Source organism: Terrapene carolina, unplaced genomic scaffold (genome assembly GCF_002925995.2).
Source record: "Terrapene carolina triunguis isolate 2854851 unplaced genomic scaffold, T_m_triunguis-2.0 Scaffold23, whole genome shotgun sequence".
NCBI lineage: Eukaryota > Metazoa > Chordata > Testudines > Emydidae > Terrapene > Terrapene triunguis.
The window spans coordinates 19103244-19129590 of NW_020664374.1; the positions used below are offsets into that span (position 1 = coordinate 19103244).

The 26347-nt window shown below is 41.3% G+C and overlaps 1 protein-coding gene across 3 annotated transcripts in view; it reads right to left on the reverse strand.

The window, feature by feature from the left end:
• Nucleotides 1-12916: 12916 nt before the first annotated feature.
• LOC113406240 (SH3 domain-containing kinase-binding protein 1-like) overlaps nt 12917-26347 on the reverse strand; it is a 378903-nt gene continuing 365472 nt past the window's right edge. For all 3 annotated transcript variants that reach the window (XM_026649807.1, XM_026649810.1, XM_026649809.1), the window contains 3 exons: nt 24511-24782; nt 15528-15591; nt 12917-13932 (listed from right to left, as the gene is read on the reverse strand). In XM_026649807.1, the coding sequence (XP_026505592.1) occupies nt 13891-13932; nt 15528-15591; nt 24511-24782 (378 nt within the window). In that variant the 3' untranslated portion in view covers nt 12917-13890. The remainder of the gene's footprint in view (nt 13933-15527; nt 15592-24510; nt 24783-26347) is intronic.

Here is a 26347-nt window from a genome sequence, read left to right on the forward strand (position 1 = left end):
GTCAAAACTTTTTAACAGGTTTCAGAGTAGCAGCCGTGTTAGTCTGTATCCGCAAAAAGAACAGGAGTACTTGTGGCACCTTAGAGACTAACAAATTTATTAGAGCATAAGCTTATGTTAGTCTCTAAGGTGCCACAAGTACTCCAAAACTTTTTAAGTTTCCTTGATCTGCCAATGGGGATTGCCTTTGGCAAGTGGTTTCTGCTCTATTCAATACCACAGTGGTATTTCACATGTTGCCACTTGTGTGTAGAACTTGGTTCCTAAATATTCACCACAGGCCAGATTTTTAAAGGGTGAAAACACCTAGATGCTTTTGAAAATCCCAATAGTTGCCTAATACTTTTAAAAATCTGGCCCAAAGGACACTATACCGTCTTGGTATGAAATCCTTCTGAAAGGTAAACTTCTACTCTCGATTTTACATAATATAGGCATACAACCCAGAGATAGGTTGGCAACAAGTGTTCAAACATCATGTGATTTACATCCCAAAGTCGTGACATTAAAATAAATACATACATTTGGGGTTCTTTTAATTTGCCTTTTTGTTTCTGAGCCTTTAGGGCATAATAGCTTCATACTTTTGCTCTTACCTCTCACATTGAAAACTTATTTCTGTAATTCTCCATCTTGCAAGCACTGAAGTGCTTCTATTACTTTGTTAGTTACTTACATAAATGTTGATTTTTTTCTACTGAGTTGTTTATGCTTCTAGTTGAATATTTTAATTTCATAGCCTTTTATGTATGCTACATATTTTGTTATGATACATTTCAGTGATTTTTTCATTCTGATAGGTTTACTGTTTTGCACTGCCAACATCAAGGATTTTTTTAAATGAATTATCCTGTCACTCCTTTGAATTGGTTCCCTTTTGACAAAATAAAGTGCCATGTCTCCACTGTTTTCTGAGGGAGATAGCTAATGCATGCTAGTTGTCCCACAATAAAAACACACGTTTTCTTAATGCTAAGGACACAGACTGTAATGCTGACTCAGATGTCACATTAAGCATTATCATTCAGAGCTTTACAACTCTGGTACTGATTGTGTGCCTAACACTGCTCCTTCACTATCAGAGGTATGTGTGTCTGCGTGCCTACAGCCCCCCATTAGTGTGGGTGCCATGGAAAACCAGTTAATGCATTTTAAACTAAAGGAATTAACAGAGGCTTTCCCGCCCCACCCCCCTCAATTTCCCTTATTCCCTTCCCTTATTAAGGGCATGTCTATATGGTGGGACACTAAAGGTGTGAAGTTACAACACATACATTACAGCACCTTAAACCCCTGCGTACACACGCTCGTTCAGAAGTAAAGTTGACCTTAGTTTAGACATTGTCAGTCTGGGCAACCATAGAAGATTGCAGGAGTCCTTCCCTAACACACTAGTAATCAGCAGGCTTTTTACCTCTGTTGGATATTTTTTTAAATGTTGTACAGTTCAAGTGTATCCCCCATTTGATTGTTTTAAGTCCAGAGAGGAGGAGTGAAGTAATGGAGCACTCAGAGAAATGTAGGACTGGAAGGGACCTGATAGGTCATTTAGTCTAGTCCCTGGCACTGAGGCAGGACTAAGAATTATCTAGGCCATCTCTGACAGGTGTTTGTCTAACCTGTTCTTAAAAAACATCTAATGACAGAGATTCCACAGCCTCCCTAGATAATTTGTTCCAGTGCTTAACCACCCTGACAGGAAGTTTTGCCTAAGATCTAAGCTAAATCTCCCTTGCTGCAATTTAAGTTCATTACTTCTTGTCCTGTCCTCAGTGGATAAGGAGAACAATTTATCACCCTCCTCTTTAAAACAATCTTTTATGTACTTGAAGACTATTATCTCCCCCCTCCCCATCTTCTCTCCTCCACACTAAACAAATCCAAATTTTTCAATCTTTCCTTGTATTGTCAGACCTTTAATATTCTAGACCTTTAATCATTTTTGTTGCTCCCCTCTGGACTTTCTCCAAAATGTCCACATCTTTCCCAAAGTGTGGTGCCCAGAACTGGACACTGTACCCCCGAAGAGGCCTTATCAATGCTTAGAAGAGTGGAAGAATTACTTCTTGGGTCTTGCTTACAACACTTCTGCTACTACATAACAGAATGATTTTTGCTTTTTTTGCAACAGTATTACATTGTTGACTCATATTTAGTTTGTGTTTCACTGTAACCTCCAGATCCTTTTCTGCAGTATGCATCATAGTCAGTCATTTCCCATTTTGTATTTGGCAATTGATTTTTCCTTCCTAAATGTAGTACTTTGTATTTGTATTTGTCCTCAATGAATTTATTTCAGACCATTTCCTCCAGTTTGTCAAGATCATTTTGAATTCTAATCCTACCCTCCAAAGCCCTTGCAGCCCCCCCCCCCCCAGCTGGGTGTCATCTGCACATTTTATAAGCATATTCTCCATTCTTAGCTAAATCATTAATGAAAATATTGAATAGTACTGGACCCAGGACTGGCCTTTTCAGGACCCCACTAGATACGTCCTCCCAGTTTGACAGTGAACCATTCATAACTGCTCTTTGAATATAGTCCTTCAACCAGACCATATTTCCCTAATTTGCTTATGTGACTGTCATGTGGGACTGTGTTAAAAGCCTTACTAAAATCAAAATATATCACATCTACTGCTTCTCCCCTTATCCACTAGGTCAGTAACCCTGTCGAAGGCAATTCGGTTGGTTTTGCATGATTTGTTCTTGACATATCCATGCTGGCTATTCCTTAGAACAATTATCCTCTACATGCTTAAAAATTCATTGTTTAATAATTTGTGCCAGCATCTTTCCAGGTATCAAAGTTAGGCTGAATGGTCTATAATTCCCTGGGCCTCTTTGTTCCTCTTTATAGAGACTTAGGGCTAGATTCATAAAGGTTTAAGTGTCTACATCCCAATTTAAGGCTCTACCTCAATTCCCAAACTCTTGCCAAATGCTTTAGGCACCTACATTTTCAGGGTAAAAGTTCCTTAGGTACCTAATTTTCTGCCCTGAGCATGCACACTGCTGCCTTATTCTAGACATCTGGGTGCCTGTATCCCACCTAAAGATTCACAAACCAGGGAAGATGGCAATGCGTATCTTGTGAGTGGAGCCTGAGCCAATAGGTGGATCTCACTGGAGGACAATGAGATGGGTCACTAGCCACCTTATAACTTCTGTTGCAGTGGTTAGAGCACTCAGCTGTGATGTAGAAGACTCAGGTTCAATTCCCCCCTCAGGCAGAGAGAGGAAGAGAGGATTTGAACAGGGGGTCTCCCACATCCCAGGTGAATGCTCTAACCACTGCAATAGAAGTTACAAGGTGGGTACCACCTCCTCTGGCTGTTTTGTGGGAGTTAGACACCTGCCTAGCTCATTCTCTGGAGAAACAGTTTAGCTGCCTGATTCCAGGAGTGGGGTTCCCATTCATGGATCTCCAGGCAGATCTGGGTGCCTGCCTGCACTGGGAACATAAGACCCACTTCCTCAGAGGTCGGTGCCTAGCACACAAACCTCTGGTTGGCAATCTTCCATTGGCTGTCTTAGGGAGTTCCCTGCCTAGCATGCTGGTTTTTGTGGATTTCACTCTGAGCCACCTCTCTCTCTCTCCATTCACTGTATAGGAAGCTTAGGCACCTAACTCAAGATTGTGAAGCACAGCTGGTGTTCTTGAGACTTTCTTGGTCCCTAAAAACTAGTCATTGTGATACTGACCATTGGAATGCTCTTTGTGACTCTAGCCCTTAGGCCTTTTCTTCACTGCTAAAAAACAAAATCTGTATTATGTTTTGTTTAAGTTGGGGTCATGGGTGTAGTTTGGGGAGAGGCAGGGAGCATTGCTCCCCTCCCCCCTCAAAACTGCAAGACTCAGGCAGGTGCAGAATTTACCCCCTCCCTCCACGCAAGTCAAACTACGCCTATGCTTAGGGTAACTAAGGTGCAGAAGCTATTCTGAGATTAAAAAAACAATGAGGGAAAGGTCTGAGAAAATATCTCTGGAATAAGAGAAGGCAAAACGCTCATATGTTTGTGCCAAAGGAGAGACGTGCAAATTTTGTTTTGAAAACTTGATCAATATGTGAGACCATGAGGAGGGGAAGTCTGTATAAGGAGCCACGGTAGATTTTTCTGCCTACTAGTTTGCATTTAAAATGAATTAATCGTATTTCAAATATGGTTTACTATGCTTTGCACTAGTTTCAGTGTTTTGTGTACATTAAATGTTTGTTTACTGTACAGTTTCTGATCTACAATGGAAAGAGACTAATAAAGAAAAAAACAACACCTTCAGACAGGGTTTTACATACAATAACCCTGCAGTTTAATTCTGTAGAATGCTTTTCCAAATTAAAAAAATACTTTTCTTTATTTGTGTCCAAATTTAAAATAGAGATTTCACAACGGTAGCAAATTGTGACTGGAGTGTCTGCAACTGGCAGGCCAAGATAGTGGGTGTCCAGCTCCCCCTGGCTTCCTCCACAGGGGACCCATAGCCCCCAAAACTGCAGGAGGCATCCCTGGCCCTTGGGCGGACTCGCCCGGAGTTGCTCGGTCTCCCTCCACCCTGCCGCCATCCTAGAGAACCAGCCCAAATCCTCAAGTGGCCACCCAGGCCAGGCCTGGCCTGGGCAACCATTACAACTTGCTACCCCTACAGGGCCGGCTCCAGCATTTCTGCCGCCCCAAGCAAAAAAAAAAAGCCGTGATCGGCGGCGGCAGTTCAGCGGCAGGTCCTTCGCTCCTAGAGGGAATGAGGGACCTGCCGCCTCCGAATTGCCGCAGGTGCCGCCCCTCTCCCTTGGCCGCCCCAAGCACCTGCTTGTTAAGCTGGTGCCTGGAGCCGGCCCTGTACCCCCAGATCAGGAGCTGGGGAATTAGCAAATTGTGACAGGTGTGCTCACATCTATCACAGTTTGCTACCTCTGGACCAGAGAATGGGGAAAGATAGAGGTAGTAAATTATGACAATGCAGCAAAGAACACCCATGGGCCAGTAACTGCTTCAGGTAGCAAAATGTGTTGGTAGCATTTTGTAACATTACAACTGTCACATAAGTGGCTCCTTCCCCTCCTCATCTCTTGTGAGCAGGGCAGCAGCGATTCTCCCCTGCACAAAACTTAGCCCAAGCCATTCTGTATCTTTGGCTTCACAAAGGGAACTTGGGCTCTGCAAACATTCCCCTGGGCGCATAGGAAGCCAAGTCCACACTTGCTTAAGTGGGTGTGTGATGAAGAGAGATTGGTGGGGAGGGATGGGGCGTGGGTGCTTTGGAGCCGTACAGAGAAGTGAAAGAAGCTGGGCTGAGCCCTAGGCCCTGCCCTGGCTCACTGCAGCCTGCTGAAGATAATGCCTAGCACAGCGGACAGACCAGATACCTGAGATCTTTTCCTCCCTGATTGCAACCTGCTCATCCTTGATAAATTTTGAGAGCTCCAGTAAAGGAAGAAATGAGTGCAGCCTTTAAAGTTCCCATTCCAGTGTAGATATGAGCTCATGCATTTTGAAAAGATGACCACTTTTATCATTAAAACTACAGTATTTCTCCCAAACAGAACCACATTGAGCAGGTAATCGACATTTAATTTAAGAGGCTGGTTTGGACTTGTAGGTACAGAATAGATAAATACTTTAGCCTGGTTCAGCCACTTTACTTGCTCCTATGTGTGGGCAGCTACGCACATTTTAATGTGCACACAGCTAAATATTCCAATTTTTTTTTTACCCATTCAGCTGTTCAGCTTCAATATAATATGTAAGCAGGGGGAGGATAGTATTGTTAGTAATGAAAAAGATAAATACACATTAGTAAAGTTAACAAAACAGGCAAAGGAGGGAGTACAAAAAGATGGATTGATTCTAGACAGTGACCCTACAGAAGTCTCCAATAATACATTGTATTCTGAAACCTTTTTATAATGTTACAAGGTGTCTAATTTGTCCTTCTGTGTTGTACCAAAAGCAAAATGACCTGGTGGGCTTTATTTAACATAAGCTTTGCCTACCTTGTTTTGGGCTGACTAGAGTACGATCATTATCTGATGCAGTAAATTGGTTTTGAGTGTATCTGTGTCAGTTTCTATTTATTCACTTTAAGATGTCACCAGCCTAAACTGAGCTGACTTCAGTTTTAAAAAATGTTCCAATCCAGATACCATCTAGTTGGCAATGAACTAGGCAGGAGTACCAGTTTCCCTCTTAGCATGTGCCAACTATTTCTTAGCTAACATTTTAAAAAAATGCTCAGGACTATAATGGCCCAGTGGCTTAATACTTAACTGAATAAGGAAGGTCCTAAAAAAAAAATCCAACTGACTTAAATTGTTAACAAATAGAAGCAACCAGGGGGAAGTTACACAATGCCTTTCCTAAATTTGTACTGGACAGCCTGTATTTCTGCAAGTTTGATTCCTCATCTGATTGCCATGTAAAATTAAAAATGTAGCATTCTGGCATAACTTTTAGAAACAAGAATTAACTGTCCATTATTTCTGTTTTCTTGCATTCTTAGTTACGTACAAACAGATTTTGTTTAGTGATGGCATAGCAGGAGTTGATTTCAAGTCTCAAAGCTGCATAAATGAAGGTCATTTATGACTAAGTTATTTTCTATTCTCCTTTTACCTTTTTTAAGTAAGAGACCCATAATAACTTTCCCCCGACTAAGGGCTGGTCCACACTTACCCCCCAAATCGAAGTAAGGTACACAAATTCAGCTACGTGAATAACGTAGCTGAATTCGACATACCTTACTTCGACCTTACCGCGGTTCAGACGCGGTCCACACGCGGCAGGCAGGCTCCCCGTCGACTTCGCGGTACTCCTCTCGCTGAGCTGGAGTACCGCAGTCGACGGGGATCACTTCCTGGTTCGATTTATCGCGTCCAGACCAGACGCGATAAATCGAACTCGGAACTTCGATTCGCAGCCGTCGAACTACCGGGTAAGTGTAGACTAGCCCTAAGTGAGCACATACATCACTTTTTTCACTGCAGTAATCCTATTTCTTGTGCAAATAGCATTTTCCCTTTAACTATGCTCACCAATATTTCGTTAAATAGTCTTTATCACTGATCTAATGCAAGATAGCAAAAATTCACTTTTTAACATCTACTTTGTCTTCTCAAAAGTCTCCTAAATTTATTGTGAAACTGTCTTCTAGAGATATCATGGTAGGTATGTAGCATTTTTAGAGGGCAAGATTACTTATTTTATGTTACAAAACATTCAGTTTAGGAATAAATATTAGATTCTTCTGGCACCAGGTAAACTGACAATAGTAGCCTCTTTACACTGTACTGCTTGCATAAAGTGGCCCTAAAGCAAGAGTAGCCAGCCATGGGAGGGTCAGAACCTTGTTTACTCTAGGTAAGGATAAAGTGAGGCCTAGTGGCACACACATTTTGCTAACCTTGATCTATTAATAATTTATTAATTACTAGTTAAATTTGTGTGGTTGAAGTGAAGTCTTTCTTGGCCTATACTCTTCCTTTGAAGTGTGTGTGTGTTTATATATATGTGTGTGTGTGTGTGTTACATCACACACAGTAGCAGGCTTTGTGTGTGATGAAACAAGAACATATCTTTTTTTCATTACATTCATTTTTCTTAGAAGCAGCCTTCCTGGCAGCCTTGGGCCTATTTTTCTAATCAAGTGTTGTGTTCTCAAGTTCCACATTTTGCAATTTAAGCCCAGTTCAGTTTGTTGATGATGTTCCTTTAAAGCAGGTAGCACCATGTCCTTTTATTTTACTTAATATATTGTTGCCCCTTCTTCTGACCCAGTATTGCTCCCCTACTGAGCAGCAGCAGCTGATGCCAGGCCTTCCCAGTGGAACTAGAAATCAGCAATGGAGACTGGGTATATTCATAGTGCATAAAGGCAATAAAACAAGTTACACTCAATGACTTCTCGTCAGTTAGGAAACAATATATAAATTATATTGTTATAATACAATGTTATTACAATGTTATAGCTATTAGGAAACTAATTTATATCAATCTTTGCAGACAACTTTCCTAACAAAAAATGTCCATATCTGACACACTGGGAAAAGGACCCGGATAGACAAGTTAGCCCAGAGAACTAGGATTTGATTTGGAAAATAGGACCAGCAACATCAGTCTGTAGCACAACAAAAGAAAATTTCTTTAAAATACCGTTTCAATGGTACCTCACACCAGTCAGGTTAAAATATACATAGAGATTGAATGGGGATAAATGTTGGAGAAATTGTGGTGAAAGAGATTTTATGCATATATACTAGACATGTCCTGTCATTGGAGAGTGTTGGATATTTTCCCTGAGGTTTCTGGATTTTTATATAGTGTTTCCCGTTCCCCAGGGTCCCATTTAGTAACCTGCTGCATCTGTCCCCCAGCAGTTTCAATAAGTTGGCTCTTCTATTTAGAATTGTGGTTGGGCTACTCAACAGTAATTTTCACACAAGCTTATGTATTTGGCTAATTGTTTCCCCCCTGGTTTTCTGGAAAGGATAGAAAGACACACGGATAGCTGCTGTGTTATGACCTTTGACACTACATTTCTATCCCACTCTCATGCGCACAAACAACCCAAAACAGGAAAGTTTACTGAATCTGAAAAGGAGAAAAAGCCAAGAACTCCTTAAGGAGATAGGCCATCCTGTCACAAGGGGACAGCTGAGTGGCCCACTTTTCCACTTTCTCTTAGGAACTTGAAGGGACAACCCAGCAAGCCTGCTCTTCCCATCCCCCCAAACGAGTTTTTCCAGGGGCTTGGCTCTGTAACTGGGGAACTCAGACACTCTTCTGCTGGGTCCTGCTGCTTTCTCTCTCACTTTAAACATTCAGGTTTGTTACGCTGTATGGCTCATCAGGGTGTTGGGGAATCTCAGTATGCCATGTCTTGCTACCAGCTTCCCTTTGAAGAACCCAAAAAGCCATTGGACCTCCCACCCTTTCCCCCACTCTAGAAGCTAACAGCAGGTAGTAAAGATCTAGACTTTAGTGGGGGTGACAAATGTTCTGTGGAGGCTCTGGAACTGGATACTACTTTCAACCTTTTGATATTCACCAGCATTAATTGTCATTAATTAGCCAGTCTCTGAGCTTGGAAAGGTGAAGGGGATTGACTGCAGGAAGGAAATGGATGAAAAGGCAGCAGCTTAGAGTTAAGTCTCCAATGCTCAGGCTAGTTTAATTCGTGATTCATGCCACTGGTCCCAGGAAAAAGCTGATTTCTTGTTAGTACCTTCAGATACCAGTAATTGAAGTTGAATATGGTGATTCCATACACTTCATCGAATTCTAAACAGCAAGCGTTATTTTGGGTATAAAACAATCTCTTAAGTGGTCTGGCCTTTTCTCCGCTCTGAACAATGGTAAGTTACAGTTCCCATGTAGTATTGCTAACTCCAACAATCTTGAGTCCCCCTCGCCCCCCCCCCAAATCATGAGGTGTTTTCTTGTTGATTATATTGTGTTTTTAATGTCTTGATTTTTGAATTCCCCTGCTTACCTCCAGTGTGGTAGCTGCAGCATTGCCAGCTCTCAACCCCCTCCCCCCATTTCTCCCTCTCCCCACCTCGGTCGTTTGCCCAGCAACATGCGTTATTCCTCACAACTCCTCACCAGGCCTATGTTGCAGGGATAGAGCGAGAGAAGTGGAGGGAGAACTGCCCTCAACTGCTGTGCTCTTTCTGCTCCCCATTCCCCTCCTGTGAGAACATTACTTACTGCTTCCTCTCCTCCAACCCCTACCAAAAACCTCCTCCTGGTTCCTGGTGTGTGTGGGGGGGGAACTCAGCCTACTTCCTGCAGCAGCCCTGATTGGCTGCTCTTTCCTAGGAGGTAGAGAATGGGGGAAGCAAAGGCAGCCAATCAAAGGATTCCCCCTGTCCTCCTCCCCCCCGGCAGGACTGGAGCCTCTCAGAGGGAGAGAGAGAGACTTCAGCAGGGGCCAAAATTGTGTCAGGCAGGCTGAAATCACAAGAGTTGGCAACACTGCTGACATAGTGCAACACTTCAACACAATCAAAACAAATAGTAGATGCTTATAAATCACATAAGCCCTGATCCCACAAGCTGCCCCACTTGACCTCTGCCCCCGGCTGCCATTGAATCCAATGGGCTCACCACAGAACAGCTTGTAACATCAGGGCTTTAGCACAGTAGTAGTATATCTGTCTGCTTCCAAACGTGACAAGGCAGCAGAGGGTGGTGCAGAGGGGACTAGTTCACTTGGCAGACAAACTTTCCTGTCAGAGAGGCTAAACATTTCTATATCTTTACTGGAACTTGAATGTAAAAGAACAACACACAACAGATTTAAGATAGACTAAAATAGCTATGGAGTAATATTTCTGCACATCCATCCATGGCTGCAGATTTTTCCTTGCCCATACCCATTATCTTCCTTGCAGTGGTATACATTTAAATATTGATGGATATAGAAAGATGGTTTACACTTTATATTAAGGTAACATTCATAAATAGTTTATAATGTCTAGATGTTACAAGCATGTTACAGATGTGAGCAGTGTACATTATAGATCGTTTTAAGCACATCTATTGAAAGTGTTATAGATGGCTATAAGCGACCTGTTGGACTAACAGTTGATTTATAACTTATTTATAAATGGAATATGATTAAAATATCTGACCAAAAATGAAATTTCACTACTAGAATTTAATCCCTGCTTTGAATACTTTTTATATTATGGGTTCTATTTTCATTTAACATTTATTCTTCTAGTAATGTTAACAGCAATTATGGTCACACATATAGCGGAAACTAGGTCCTTTCAGTGTTGATTTTTTTGAAGGATTTTCAGTATTTCCTACCAGTTGCATAAATACAAAATGCACCCAACAGATTTAACAAAATGCATTTGTTAAAGTAATCTGTAAACTGTGGGGCTCTGTTTATTAGGAGTTTGCTACCTGAGGTATACATAATTTCTTTCAGTGAATTATATAAAGCATTATCGTACACAAAACAGGCAAAACATCCATTAATCAAATGATATGTAACATGGTGGCCCAGATACAAGTAATTATAGAAGGAAAAAGGAATTGAACTTTTAATAATAACTCAAAGGGATCAACATGATGCTTTACAGCAATTTCACAGGCAAGAAAACAATCACCAAATTGCATGTTTGCCACTGGAGGGAGGGAGGGAGGGAGTGTGTGTGTGTGTGTGTGTGTGTGTGTGTGTGTGTGTGTGAATGAGCAGTAATTTGACATGACTCTTCAAACATATTTCATCATTTTCATTTCAAAATGACTTTGTAGCTCCCCAGCACTTTCTGTTTTTCTTTGAATATAAAAATGACCCGTTCTCCGAGCAGTTACTATCCACAGGTCTGACTGAATCATTCCTTTTTTTAAAGGGGGATTTCATGTCCTTTGTAAAATTTTCTATTATTATAATGAAATGCAGAAAGAAGAAGAACAACTTGTTTTTCCTAGAAATCTTCCTCCCAGAACAATAAAGTTTTGAACAAAATATTTTCACAAAATCTCATTTTATCTTCTTTAACAAAGCATGATATGTCGGACTCCTAAGTATAGCCTTATAAAATGACAAGTTACCATTTTAACAGGAGAAAAAAATAGATGAAATCTAATTTCAGGAAAGTCCATGCTGAGTTCAGACAGGTTTTTACAAAAGCAACTTTTCAGAGTTGCCTCTTACATTTCAAGATACAGTCCAGGAAACAATACTTTAATTTATCACTGGCACCATAGCTTTTTTTCCCCATGGGTGAAGTTAGGAATCTACTGCATTATGAAACTGTTTAATTCTGTATACATGTTTCAAATATACACAGTTCAGAACCCCAGCAGAATCCTTACAGGCTACATCCTAAATCCTTCTATTCTCCCCAAACTGTTATTTGCCTCATAAAAGATACAGAAATTAATAACCTAAAGATCTTTATTGCTGGAAAACCATGATGGGACTATACATTTTATTTTAAAAAATCTCAATGCAGTTGTTTAAAAACATTAAATAAAAAGCATCTCAGTAACAAAATATGTAATTAGTGCTTTTGTTCCAGTTACAACTGAGAATACACTGTAATTTAAATCAAAGCTTGTAATTTTCACTAACAAAAGTTGAAATCTCAGACACCTTCATTACATAAAAAGCACAAGCAAAGGAAATTGACCCAATGATAATGTTCTGTATTGCCATGCAGAACACCCAGTTGAGAATCCTTCAAGTAACACATTTGTATACTGGGATGTTTGTGTGTGCTTAAACATATATAAAAGAATTCTCCATATAACCAAATGAGAACCCCTCCAGCTGTTCATGAATGGCACTGACAGATTGAGAAATAAGTCCCATCCACCCCTTAGCAGGAAGAATAGTAAACTGTGATGCAGGAACTCCAGGGTGGTATCAATTAATAACACTTGATATGATGAATAATAGATCCTTTGTGCGATTTTATCACTTCCTAATACTAGCATTATCAATCACTCATTCCACAAGCTGTGCAAAAATATCCATATTTAGCTGATTCAGATAAACTCAATAAACAGACATAGTGGGCATTTGAGAAACATATTAAAACCATTTCACAGGCTAAATGAAATCTGCTGCCATTTAAATATGAAGCCAGAGCAGTCTTATAATACTTTGCTTTCAGATTGCGCTAACAGGAAAGAAATAGGTTACTTTCAAAGGTTGAAAAGCTCCATTACAAACAAACACTCTCTCTCTCTCTCTCTCTCTCTAAACTTGATTTCCATAAAACCAGGAAAGAAAGCACAGCTGCTAAAACGTATTATAAAGAAATCCTTCTATTTCATCTATGTTAGAAAGCTTACAACAAAATGTGGCAAATGACATCACATAAATAGCAAGTTAAACAACATCACACAACAAAGAGAACCTTGTGTATTAAATAATACAACCTTTTAACTGATGATATTTAGTTAATTTTATTTATTTTTGCTTTAGTAATGCATATTCTGTTCACTCAAAGTGTGCAAAAATGGGGACGGAGGCAGGTGTTTAACTTTTCTAATGAAAATCAAGCAGAGGTGAATTTTCTAGCTGAACGAGAGTCCTATTAAACAGGAAAGCTAAAAAACCACAGCTGGTAAGACAAAGCTGCTCGCTCCCAACCTTATGCTGTTTTAGCACACATCTGGCTACGTTGACTGAGCAGCTATACATTAGAAGAGTGACCTCTAGTGGACCTAAGTGACCGGTGTCATCATGGCAGCTACATTATTTAGATCTGGTTTGCAACCAGTTCCAATCAGTGGGTGGCAAAAAGAAGGCACAAATCATTGTAAAGACAAGATTTTTTTTTTTTTTAAATAAGCCATTCTACACAAACTTACATTTATCTTGTAGATTATTTTTGGACATAAAATTGCATATGTAATAGAATTTAAAACATAACACAAGAAGTAGGCTGTTCTACCTGAAGCAAAATAATACCCCTGCCTCCCAAACATCAACATTCATTCTTGGCTATATGCAGTACAAATATTTTAGGAATCTGTGACAAAAGACAATTAAAAAAAAGTCAAAATCATAAAGCTTGTAAACGGATAATCTGAAATACATTTTATTTATGGAAAAATATCATCAAAATAGTACCACTATGGACTAAACTGCCTGAGTTTGCATTTCATTTGTGATCTTGAAGTAGAGACTTTAGCACAATAAGATCAATTTCAGTCACAACCAGTGCCATACAGCAACTGCATCCTGTGGAATTTTTTCCTCTTCATTGGAATTTGTGTTGTGCTATCAAAAACTCTTGTGCTAATCCTTCAAACAAAGGGATATTGAGGCAATTCTTAAATCATTTGGCACAAAGTTATTTTGGCTGGGGCATAAATTTGAGTCTCAGTCATGATGAATAATGTAACATTCCACCTATCAAGTATTCATTTTGATTGAAGAGTTTTCTTTATGTCGTTCACTTCCATCTGCAAAGAAAAATCTCATTAGGTGGTTTATTGGTGTGTCAAATTCAAGCATAGTGCCAGCAGCAAATTCAGTTGCATCTTATCTCAGGGTGTGGTGGGCTTGAAAGTAGAGGAAACTCTGTTATCCCCTTATTATTCCCACCAGCAAAAGCCTCACACATCCCGGTGACTCTCATTCCTGCTAAAAAGAATTGGAGATGGCTACCTTCTTCCAGAGCCAGGCAAAGATAGTCACTGGAACATGTCATGAACTTACTCAGACTCTTCTCCACTGAGTGGAGACTGAACCTTTGCAGCACTCCAAGCCTAAAGGCTTCTCTTCACACAGAAGTTACGCTGGTTTAGTTAAATCAGTGCAACTTGTGTGCGTGTGGATTCTCGTATCTATTTAAAACTGATAATATCAGTTTAGCTAGCAAGCTCAACCAATATAAGCTAGGTTAAACTGATATAAGAATGTCGACATGCAAAAGTTATAAAATTGTTATAAAAAAAATCACACCTTTAGTTAGAGCAGAACAGCTCTGTATTTAGACCAGACTTAGCTCTGTCCTGAGGAACTGGAATCCAGAACTCTGAATGGTACTGACTGCTAGGTCAATCCAAGAATTTCTATAAAAGGTTTATTAACCTTCGCTGAATTGTTAATTATTAAAAACTATGGCCTCTCACAGATCTGCCTATGCAGAAGAAATATTCAGAAGGCCCCGATTCTGCTATCTTTACTCGTGTTGAACAGTATGTTATTAAGTAAGAGCAGCCCATTGAAATCATGTTTTGATTTTCCATCATTAGTATAAAAAATATACAGCCACAAAATAAAAGTAAAAATATCAAAGTAATGCTAAAACCTTGTTAATGACAAGTATGTCAATCCCCAAATCATGAAAAGCAGTTTCAAAGTTACTTTATATATGAAGCAGTATATCTGATGGTCCAAATAATGGCTCAGTTCTACTACATTTACTCATGTTGCCGGTGTCAAGTACTACTCAAGTGACTGATTCAATAGGATGACTCCAAGTAAGGTCATATTCAATGTTAAAGAAGCAGAACCTTGACTCTTAATGGAAATAATATATATTTTTTAAAATGATACTTTTTTAGAACTATCAGATTGTGTGCAAGAGAAACTGCAGAATCTTGTTAGCTGAAATTAACTTTTCAAATAAAATAAGACCAATTCTTATTTAAAAAGTCACTAGCAGACTGTAAATCACATTTTAAAACATAAATTCTCTCATCTATTTTATGAACAAATTAGATGATTAAAACTAAGAATTTTAAAAACAGATTTCACTTTCCACTAGCTAAACTCTGTTTACTTGTTTGTATTTCCTTCAGCTTAGACAATAAAAATAGATTATTCAGATTCCAGAAAATTTTCATATTTTCATGTGATAACAGCATATAGATTGCAAACACTGCAGGGGGAATATATATTTGTTTATATACATACATTCTGTTAATATAAAAAGAAATTCAAATATATTTATCTTAAGTTTTATAAGAGCTTGTTTGCCCTAAGTTTGAGGCTAAATTTGACCTGCCAGTATCCCTATAAAGTTGTCTCCGACCACATAAGATTCAAGTACCTGTAATCGTAGACGGATCTTTTTTTCTTCATCCAATTCAGACAACAATTGTTTAATCTCTTTTCTATAAAAAAAGAATGAAAAAATTGCAAAGGTTCATATTATTAAAATAAAGGTAATTATCTTTGAACCATTTCCCCACTGTATTTTCTCAATAATGATTTATCGAAGTATTTATATCCTTAAAACATTTTGCATTAGTTTAATTTAAAACAGATAATAGACAGAAGTGACTTCATTTATGCTTTTGGAAAACAGCTGTGTAGCAGCTGACCATTTTTGTTCAACTTACAAAAATAGGACTGTTTATAGCTCTCATTTTTTGTATACGACAATAGGAAATTTGGATTAGTCCATTGGTAGGTTACAGAAACTGGTAACCTAAGCGATCACACATTTAAACTGTTTTAAACTGTTTAACAAAGCACTATTTAAACTGCATCTTAACTTAGAAAGCTAGATAATTCCCAAGTGTAGGTCACCAAAAAATGGTCTGTTGTCCAGGGGATGTAATGAAGGGAAAAGAAATGGTTTCTGACCTCTGAAAGGTAAGACCAGGATGTGATTATTTGGAGGAGGAAGTTTCACTATATCTTTCCCATAGAGAGATCCTCTCTTCTGTCCCAGGCCTGTGCTCTGAACATAATAAATCTTAGAGAGATAAGGTGGGTGAGGTAATATCTTTTATTGAACCAACTTCTGTTGGTGCGAGAGACAAGCTTTCGAGCTTATACAGAGCTTTTCTTCAGGTCTGGGAAAGGTACTCAGAACGTCACAGCTAAATATAAGGTGGGACCAACATGGCTACAGCAACACTGCATGTAATAAATCTTGTCACATTCCTGTTTATTGCCTTGTCCCGCAAGCCAGAAACCAGTAGTTGGAGGCAGCTCCTGTTAGAATGTCAGGCCAGAGGCCTTGTGGGGCCAGTGGCTATGCAAGGCAGGTTGGGAATAGGTGTCAGTTGGCCCAAATTGGGCCACATTCACCTCGACAACCCCTACTTGACAGCCCTCCCCAGTGTTCTTTTATTCCCCTACAGTCGCCTTGTTTTGTCACATTCCTCTGCCACTACAGTGTCTTTAACAGTACTCCTACAATCCTCTTCCCCAAACCTCTACATTACCCTACCCCTTTACCATTTTTGGCCTGGCCACACATGGCAGACATCTTTCCAGTGGGCACCCTGACTTCATTCCCACTGGGAACAATGGAAGATATCAGCAATATTCAGGAAGGGCAAAAATAATGAGAAAATCCCAGCTTCTGAGATTTGAGCAGTTTAAACTCTCCCAATATCTCCCCCCCTGCCCCAGAATAAAAATAAATGTAAGACTCAGAATAATAACAGGAGAGTTTTCAACTCATTATTAATCACAATTCAGTTACGGTATTGCCAGCCTCATGAGATCAAAAACCATGAGCCAGTTCCTAAAAAAGTAATGAGATTTATAAAACATCATCAAACCATGTTTTTTTAGTCTGTCTTTTGACTTTTTACCTCCCTCTACTCTTTTGGTAATGTGTGTATGCTAATTTCAGGTTGAAAAGTCAACTTCAATGCACACATGGTTCTCCCTGGCTGCTCAAATGGGGACGCTGAAGGTACACAAACATATTTAAGGAGAATTAGAATGGAGAAGATGCAAAATGGTTAAATATTTGTTTTATTTAGGCTAGTCCTAAGGGGCCTCTGTTAATGGTATCTCCTTATTAGGATGGATACCCCTTCAAAAGTATCCCTTCAAAAACAGAGAGAACGGATAGAGAGAGGGAAGACACCCAGGCTGGTGGGAAAGAGGGGGAGTACTTATGTTAATTTATTGTACACAGGTATAATAAATGTACTCAGTGGAGAGCACTATAATGTGATAAATATAAAATATGATGAAAAATCTAATTCACATGTATTTCAAAACATACAAGGCCTGTAAAATGGAGGTGGAAAATGAATAATGAACACCCAAGAAAGAGGAGGTTACTCACCTGTGCAGTAACTGATCTTCTTTGAGATGAGTGTCCCTGTGGGTGCTCTATTGTAGGTGTCGGTGCGCCCCTGTGCCGTTGTTCGGAGATTTTTACAGCAGTACCCGTATCGGCCGCGCATGCATGGAGCCTGCCTCACATACCAGTCTTATCTTAGTAGCGTGCATGCGCGGCCGAACTCCTCAGTTCCTTCTCTACAACGGAGCCCGCCCAGCTCCGAAGTAGAGGGGAGGAGGGTGGGGAGTGGAGCACCCACAGGGACACTCATCTCGAAGAATGTCAGTTACTGCACAGGTGAGTAACCACCTTTTCTTCGAGAATTGTCCCTGTGAGTGCTCCACTGTAGGTGACTGAAAAGCAGCGTCTCTCAAGGAGGTAGGAACTTCGGATCTGGAAGGAATGCAGTAGATAGAACAACTCTGCCCACATGCGTATCAGTGATGGATCCCTTTGTAAGAGCATAATGTTTTGCAAACGTATTTTTGAAAGCCCAAATGGCAGCTCTGGAAATGTCCTTAAGGGGGACGTTATGTAGAAAGGACACTGAGACCACCATGGATCTGGTGGAGTGAGTCCTGATAAAAGTAGGAGGAGTCACTTTCTGTAGTTGATAACAGAGACAAATGCAACTTGAGATCCAGTTGGAAAGTCTGTGATTAGAGATAAATGAGCCCTTAGAGCGTTCTGCAATGGGGACGAATAGCTTGTCGGAACGCCTAAAGGTTTTAGTCCTGTCAAAGTAGAAGGACAAAGTTCTGCGCACGTCCAAAGTGTGCATCGTAGATTGAAAGGAATTACCTGGAAAAGGTAGGGAGATAGATAGGCTCATTGAAGTGGAAAGATGAGTGCACCTTTGGTAGAATTTCGGGGCGTAAGCGTAGGGTGACTTTGTCCTTAAAAAATATGGTTTATGGCGGATCTGCCATGAGTGCTGCAATTTCTCCTGTGCGTCTCGCAGAGGCAATTGCTACCAGAAATGCAGTTTTCATAGAGAGATGTAGGAGGGAACATGTGGCTAATGGTTCAAATGGTTTTTGGGTTAGGCATGTTAAAACTAAGGGAAGGTCCCAAGGTGGATTAGGCGGTTTGATGTCTGGGTATAGGGTATGCGGTCCCTTAAGGAATCGCTTAGTAATGGGATGAGCAAAGATAGTCCTATCATCGATGGCATTATGGAACATTGTAATTGCAGCCAAGTGGACTTTGATGGGACTCAGGGAGAGTCCAGAGAGTTTAATCTCTAACAGGCAGTCGAGGATTAGCGGGAGAGGTGTGGAAAAAAAGGAGCGGTTTTTGTGACAGCCCACCAGTGTGTAAATCTTGTCCAGTTATGAAGGTAGGTGGTGCATGTAGAATTTGTTGTGCTATGAAGGAGTACAAGTTCGCTCGGCATGAGAGAACCATGAAGGAGCCAAACCTTGAGGTGTAACATGGTTAAATTGGGGTGGAGTAGTAGACCATGTTGTTAGGACAAGAGATTCGGGCGGAGGGTAGTGGGATGGGTGCGGAAAACGACATCTTGGTAAGGAAAGAGTACCATGCCTGTCTGGGCCACGGGGGCTATCATTATGACCCTGGCTTGGTCTGTTTGTATTTTTATCAATACTTTGTGTATGAGTGGTATCGGGGAAATGCATACATTAGGTCGGTGTTCCATGGGAACATGAACGCATCCCCTGAGGAGTGTTTGCCTAGTCCCGCTCTGGAACAAAATCTTGGGCATTTCTTGTTTGCTGCAGTTGCGAAAAGGTCTGTAGTTGGGTATCCCCATGTGTGGAATATGTCTAGTACTATATCCTCATTTAGTTCCCATTCGTGGTCTATGAGAAATCTTCTGCTGAAGTTGTTGCAGTGGTATTGAGAGAGCCAGGTAAGTATGCAGCTGATAATCAGACATTGTGTCTGAGGCACCAGTTCCATTGTTTCATCGCTTATGTACAAAGGGAGTGGGATCGCCCCTCCCCCTCCCCCTTACCTGTTTACATAGAACATGAAAGCAATGTATTGCTCAGAGTTCTAGATGTTGATGTGAAGGGACGTCTCTGCAGGAGATGAAAGCCCCTGGGCAGTGTATTGGGGCATGTGTACTCCCTATACTCCCTATGTGTACTGTACATCCCTACAGTAAGGGATGTGCCTGTAGTTATGACAACCGACAGGACGTCCTGTGGAAAAGGGACCCCAGAGCAAAGGTTGTGAGGCAATGTCCACCAGTGGAGGGAGTCCTTGACTCTGGGAGGTACATATAAAAGTTTGTTCAGACCATGGACATTCGTCTGTAGACAGTGGAATCCAGCTTTAGAAACACCTCATGAAGAGGTGAGCGTTCCTGACTACAAAAGTGCAAGAGGCTATGTGGCCTCGGAGTTGTAGGCAAGCTCGTGCAGCCACTTGTGGACTGTTGCACAGCTTGGGAACGAAAAGGTTGATGGTGTTAAAAAGGTGGAGTGGGAGAGATGCTATTCTTTTGCGTGAGTCAAAATGTGCTCCTATGAACTTCAATTGTTGAATGGTAGTGAGTGAAGATTTTCTTTGTTCATTCACAGGCCAAGAGCATGGAAACATTGGACTGTCCATTGTGTGGATTGAATGGCTTCTTGGAGGGTCCAGGCTTTGAAAAGGCAGTTGTCGAGGTAAGCAAAAATTATGATTCCCTGATTTCTGAGATGAGCTGTTATGACTGCGAGGAGTTTGGAAAAAACATGAGGCACTGTCGAGAGGCCAAAAGGTAGGACCCTGTACTGGTAGTGTTGTGAGCCCAGAACAAAATGAATAAAACATCTGTGGGCAGGATGTATGGTCACAGGAACATAAGCATCCTACGGGTCGAGGGCTGAAACCCAATCTCCCTGCTCCAGTGCTGGAATTATGGTTGCAAGAGTCACCATTTTTAAAAAAATTTTATGTAACGAATTTATTGAGGCATCTGAGGTTGAGAATGGGTCGCCATCCCCGAGTTCTCTTTTGTGTTAAAAAGTAATAGGAGTAGAACCCTTTTCCTCTGTGGTGGTCAGGCACTGGTTCTACTGCTCCTAATTGGAGGAGGTGATGCACCTCTTGGTGGAGCAGTTGTTTGTGAGAGGGGTCCCTGAAAAGGGACAGGGTGGGGGAGGGCAAAGATAGGAAGGGAATGGGCACTGAAGTAGGGATGATGTTTTCTATACTCTTGATCACATCTTCAAGTTTGCTGGGAGAGGGCTGACAAGGAGCCGATAAATTGGTACGGCGATGTTGATATCTTGGTCACTGACGTTGTTGTTCATATGGTCTATGACTTTGTTGAGTATACGCTGGGTGACATGGATGTTGATAAGGTTGGTATCTATATTGTCTCCTCCTATTTGCAAGGGTTTGGATACCGAGAGACCGTAATGTTGCTCTCGAGTCCTTCATGGAGTGAAGCACATCGTTGGTGTTACTGACAAATAGTTTTTCACCATCAAAAGGGAGATTTTCGATGGTATTCTGAACCTCGCGAGGAAAAGAAGACGATGAAAGCCATGAAGCTCAACGCATCACGACTGCAGTAGCAGTGGACCTTGCAACTGTATTAGCAACATCAAGCACAGCTTGTACTGCGGTACGGGAGACGATTTGACCCTCGAGACTATGGCTTTAAACTGATTTTTTTTGCCCTCTGGGATGTCATCAATAAAGTCCATGAGTTTCTTATAATTTTTGTGGTCATATTTTGCCAGAACGGCTGCATAATTAGATATCTGGAATTGTAATGTGGGCAAAGCATACACTTTACGACCAAGCAGGTCCAGCCTTTTACTGTCTTTATCAGTTGGGGTAGACTTGGGAACTGGTGTTTGTTCTTTTGCCTCTACTACCAATGAGTTTGGCGCTGGGTGAGTAAAAAGGAACTCAGACCCTTTGGAAGGAATAAAATATTTCCCGTCAGCTCGCTTACAGGTAGGTGTGCTAGTAGCCGGTGTCTGCCATATGGTTTTGGCAGGATCCATAATGGCTGGATTTATAGGTAAGGCAATCCTGGATGTGGAGGAAGGTTGCAGGATGTCAGTCAACTCATGTTGGTTTTCAGAAATTTCCTCCAGATTAATCCTCAACTCGTTGGCGACTCTTTTGAAGAGGTCTTGAAATTTTAAGAAATCATCCGACAGTGTTGGTGGAGGAAGGCAGTATAGCCTCATCCTGTGTGGATACGGGCTCCACAAGGATTGGGGAAGCATGTGTAGCGTGTTCATTGAAGTGTGGAGTAACAGCTTGTTGTTGTGTCTAATTCGTAGCCGTATGCACTGGTGATGGGGAAGTGGCATTGTTCCTATTTTTGGCATCTTGGCAATCATAGTGGAATCGCTTATATGGTGCCCAGGGACCACAGTATTGCCACTGACCAGGGAAGGGCATAGGTGGTGCTATCCACGGGTTTGTATACCAGGGAGGGAGGGGAGGTCTTTGATGAACGAAGACCTAGATTTTCTATGACCAGTGCTGATTTGGGTCTGTGACTGGGACAATTGGTATGGTGAAAAGTCTCCCTGCACTATGGCTTCCTCATCACTAGAAAAGTGAGATACAGCCAGAGACAGCTGTCCGGACCGCATGTGAATGTCAGGAGAAAAATAGGTGTCAAGTGGTGGTGACTGTAGGTTAGGTGACATCTGTAGTCCGGTGAATGAATGAACTGCAGTGCTGGAGAGCCTGTGTGAGATAAACCCTCCGTTAGGAGCGCCTGCGGCGCTGGAGGGTCATTCGGCACTGACGTTCTCTGCACCGTAGTGCTCAATGCATGCGCTGAGGTTGGAGATGCCGTGGAGGTAAGTGCAGTCCGTGTCTGTTCCGGCAAGGTCATGTGTGCTGGCACCGTGTCCACTGCGGTGCTGGACAGTGCCATGAGAGAGGCAGGCAACTTGAAGCCTGAAGCCTCGGCACCGGGAGCTTGTGCTGTTGACGCAGCCACAGGCGGGACTAGCGTGATGCTGGGGGAACCGGTGTAGCGGCACAAACAGCAGCCCATCAAAGGAAGGTCTGCATAGAAGAAATAGACCTGCTCAGCGACCTTTTTGCTTGCAATGTTTCCCTTCTGGGTGAGGGAGGCAGGCGTTTTCTTTTTTCGTCCTTTTTGGAGGCGGGAGGGCTGCAGTTCACTGAGGAGCCCGTACCTGGTTCAGAAGCAGGTACGAGTGACTTCTGCATAAGAATCATTTTCAGTCGGAGTTCTCTGTCTTTATGTGCCCTGGATTTTAATTTGGAACAATAGGCACATTTTTGAGGAATGTGGGACTCCCCCAGGCATTTTATACACTAGGAGTGATCATCTGAGATAGGGATGGTGTCCCTGCACGTCCCTGCTTAAATCCTGGGGAGCCAGGCATATTAGCGTCGGCTGGAGGCTGATAGAAACAAGTGGGAACAAATTGTTGTTTTTTGTTTTTTTTTAAGGGATGAACTTATCTAGTAACTACAGTGCAAAACTAAGGGGGAAAAGGATGTAGAATGGGAAAGAGAAAAAGTTTTAACGAGTCTGCTGTAGGACCGACTCCGGCCGGGGACGGTAGAGAAGGAACTGAGGAGTTTGGCTGCGCATGCGCACTACTAAGATAAGACTGGTATGTGAGGCAGGCTCCGCGCACGTGCGGCCAATACAGGTACTGCTGTAAAAATCTCCGAACAACGGCCCTGGGCGCACCGACACCTACAGTGGAGCACCCACAGGGACACCTCTTGAAGAAGAACACAAAGCACTCTTGCTATGGATCAAGTTTTCCAATTATTTTTCAATAAACATTTATGTGAGCTGCAATGATCTCTATCTACATGAATATGTTTACAACATAAACCATCTTTCAGAGCTTTCTATATTTCAGCGCAATAATGATACTTATAATCCCTAAACATTATCTTTTAAATAATTCAGTCACATTCAAAGTATTTAACAAATAACTTTAGACCATTCTTTCTTTGTGTAATTTGGATAACTGTGTAACTATATACATTATCCAGTAGTTACAATAAATTATTGTTTAAAAATCTCATAATTGTCCAAATAGCTAAAAAAATTCATTTTTATTTTAATTGTTCTTCCCTCCTGCGCTTCCTGGGACTTCTCCACTTCCTTAAACCCAGCAGCACACCCTAGCCCCCACCATCAGTTCAGTGCCCCCATTCCCATCAGTCCCCATTCCCACATTTCAGCTCCCCCTCCCCCAGCCACACCACTGCTCCTCCTGGGGTCTTCATTCCCCTTTCCCAGGCCTGGGGGTATACAGCAGCATCCCCTCATCTCCCCTTTCCCACAGGCTCTTCACCTCTCTCTGCCCCTTCCCTGCCCAGGTGCTGCAGGGGAATGCAGTGAGGAGCAGAGGCACCATGCTGGCAATGGAGCAGAAGGAATGGAGCCATGCTGGGCTGCTGTGCTCTTTGCTTCCTCCCCCTCCCTCCCCTTCTGTGAGAACACTGCAAGCAGGATGGAGAGGCTCTGCTGGCTTATAGCAGGGCTGAACTTCATGAGGGGGCTGGAGTGTCTCACATCATGGTAAGATGGGCTCCAGACCCTCTGAAATCCCGTCACTTGCGACACAATCATTTGGAGGAACAGCTTTCTGGGCAATTGTATTAACAGTTTAACAACTACTGAAGAATTTTAGTATAAAAGCCCACTAGAAATGCTTCTCAGCTTTCAGATCAACATATTTAAGAGTCCCTAAATGGCCACTGATGGATTAGACAGTAGCATCTTGTTAGACTCCTTAACCTCGATCAGTCTACAGTTCAGCTTTTTAAAAAGTCCAGGTAAACATGTACTTATATGATAAAACAACATAGCTTCAGAGAAGCTGTTACAAACTATCAGATTGACTGTATCGGTGATTTAAAATTTTTCTCAACATCTATTTGTCTTCATGAAATCTTTTTGTCTGACAAAAAGATCAAAGGAATTTCACACACAAACACATATATTATATGGAAAAGATTGGTACAAAGCACAGTAAAGATGCTTCGAATGGATGTTGTGGTTTCTAATGCTTACTTTTGCTGGTCTTTCATTGTCTCAACGATAGTTCTTAGCTCCTTAACTTGTGTCCTCAGCTCCTCCAAGGCTGCTGGACCCTGGCTTGAGAGCTCAGTCTTTGGCTTTCCTTCAGTACTGAACAAAGATGGGGAATTTGACCTATGGCCTGTTGTTCCCACAGTAACTGAATGAAGTGCAGGTGAGGATGAGGAGGATAATGATGCTTGTATATTACTCCCACTAGTCAAACCCCCTGGTTTTGGAGGCAATGAAGTTTTATTATCAGACACCTGTCAACAAAAAACAAGGAATATTAAGTTGCCTGAATTGGAAGCACATCTCGGTATCAGGTATATTTTACTCCCCTGCAGTCATGCTGATGGGTTTGGTTAGAACCTTTCCATGCTTGAACATGGCACAATGGATACACCACTGGTACTCAAATCTGTCTTTCTGAACACTCACAATATTAAGCTTGAGCCTGCCAGGGACCCTCAGCCCAGCCCATCACTAACTGAAATGTTTTCCATCAGTATTGTTGCAATTGACCAGGAAAAAACATTACCAAAATGTAGGTCACCAATAAGGCAGGTACAAGAGTGAAAAGAGTTAAAAACAGAGATTTTACATTTTTATTAAGACGACACAGGCAATCCTCTAACAAAATTAAGTGCTTGATACATGTTTTACACAGAACTTTGTTATAAGTCAGAGTACGCTTAGCTAAGCTGACCTATTTTTGTGAGAATGCAACTTGTGTCATGCAGAGAAACTAAGTAGGATTTCTTGCAGTACCAAATTAGTTGTGATTTTCAACTAGTAATTGAAAGATTCTGTCTGCAGTCCAAAACACAGTTAAAGAAAAGGAAAAGTTACTTTACCGATACTATTACTTAGAGCTATATAATCCTTAAACCTCCCTGACTTATCTTCCATCAGAACAAATGTACCACATATTGCAGGAAGTATTCATCTATCAATGAGAAACATAATATGTTCAACTACTTTAAAAGAATTGTGTAACTTTGGTACTGAGTTTCTGCTCATGTCTACATCTCTACACTTTCATACAGGAATTCTGGGGCTTGGAAGTTTCATTGTCTTAATCTATCTATGTAGTTACTTATATGGGCTCACATCACTGAAGTGTCTGAATAAAAAAAAAATGGATTTTTATCCACACAACATACCTGTGAAGTGGGGAAGTATTATTCCTATTTTACAGATTAGGAATTGAGGCACAGGTTAGACTAAACTCTGTCACTTACCGATGTTGGCAGAACTCTGGGAACAGTATTTGCTGATTTAAATGCTGCACGGAGCACAGGGAGCAATACAGAAAGTGTTCTTTCAGTAACACCATAACAAATGTGGCTCTCTTTCTTTTTAAAATATCCCATCTAGAATTTATATTTTGTGTTAAGGTAGTGCCTAGAGGTCCCGTTGTGCTAGGCACTGTACAAACACACAGTAAGAAACAGGTCCTGCCCCAAAGAATTTACAGTTTAAGGGCTGGCCTACACAAAAATTTTATACCAATTTATTTCAGATGGGGTGTGATTTTATATTGATATATTTAGAGTGGTACAACCCCTGTTGTGGGCAGGTTTCAACAGTTTAAAGGTGCTTCTAAATATATAGTTGATGCCTGTACATTTATATTTATGTCTGTTTCTAAACTGATTTAGTGAAAGTGGTACAAAAACTACATGTGGACAAGCCCTTGGCAGATAAGACAAAGCGTGGAAGAGGAAACAGAAGTACAGGCACAAGGTGTCTCAAAAGGTGGTAGAGGTAATAGAACCCAGGTCTCCTGACTCCCAGTCTGATATCCACTAGACCATGCTAGGATTTT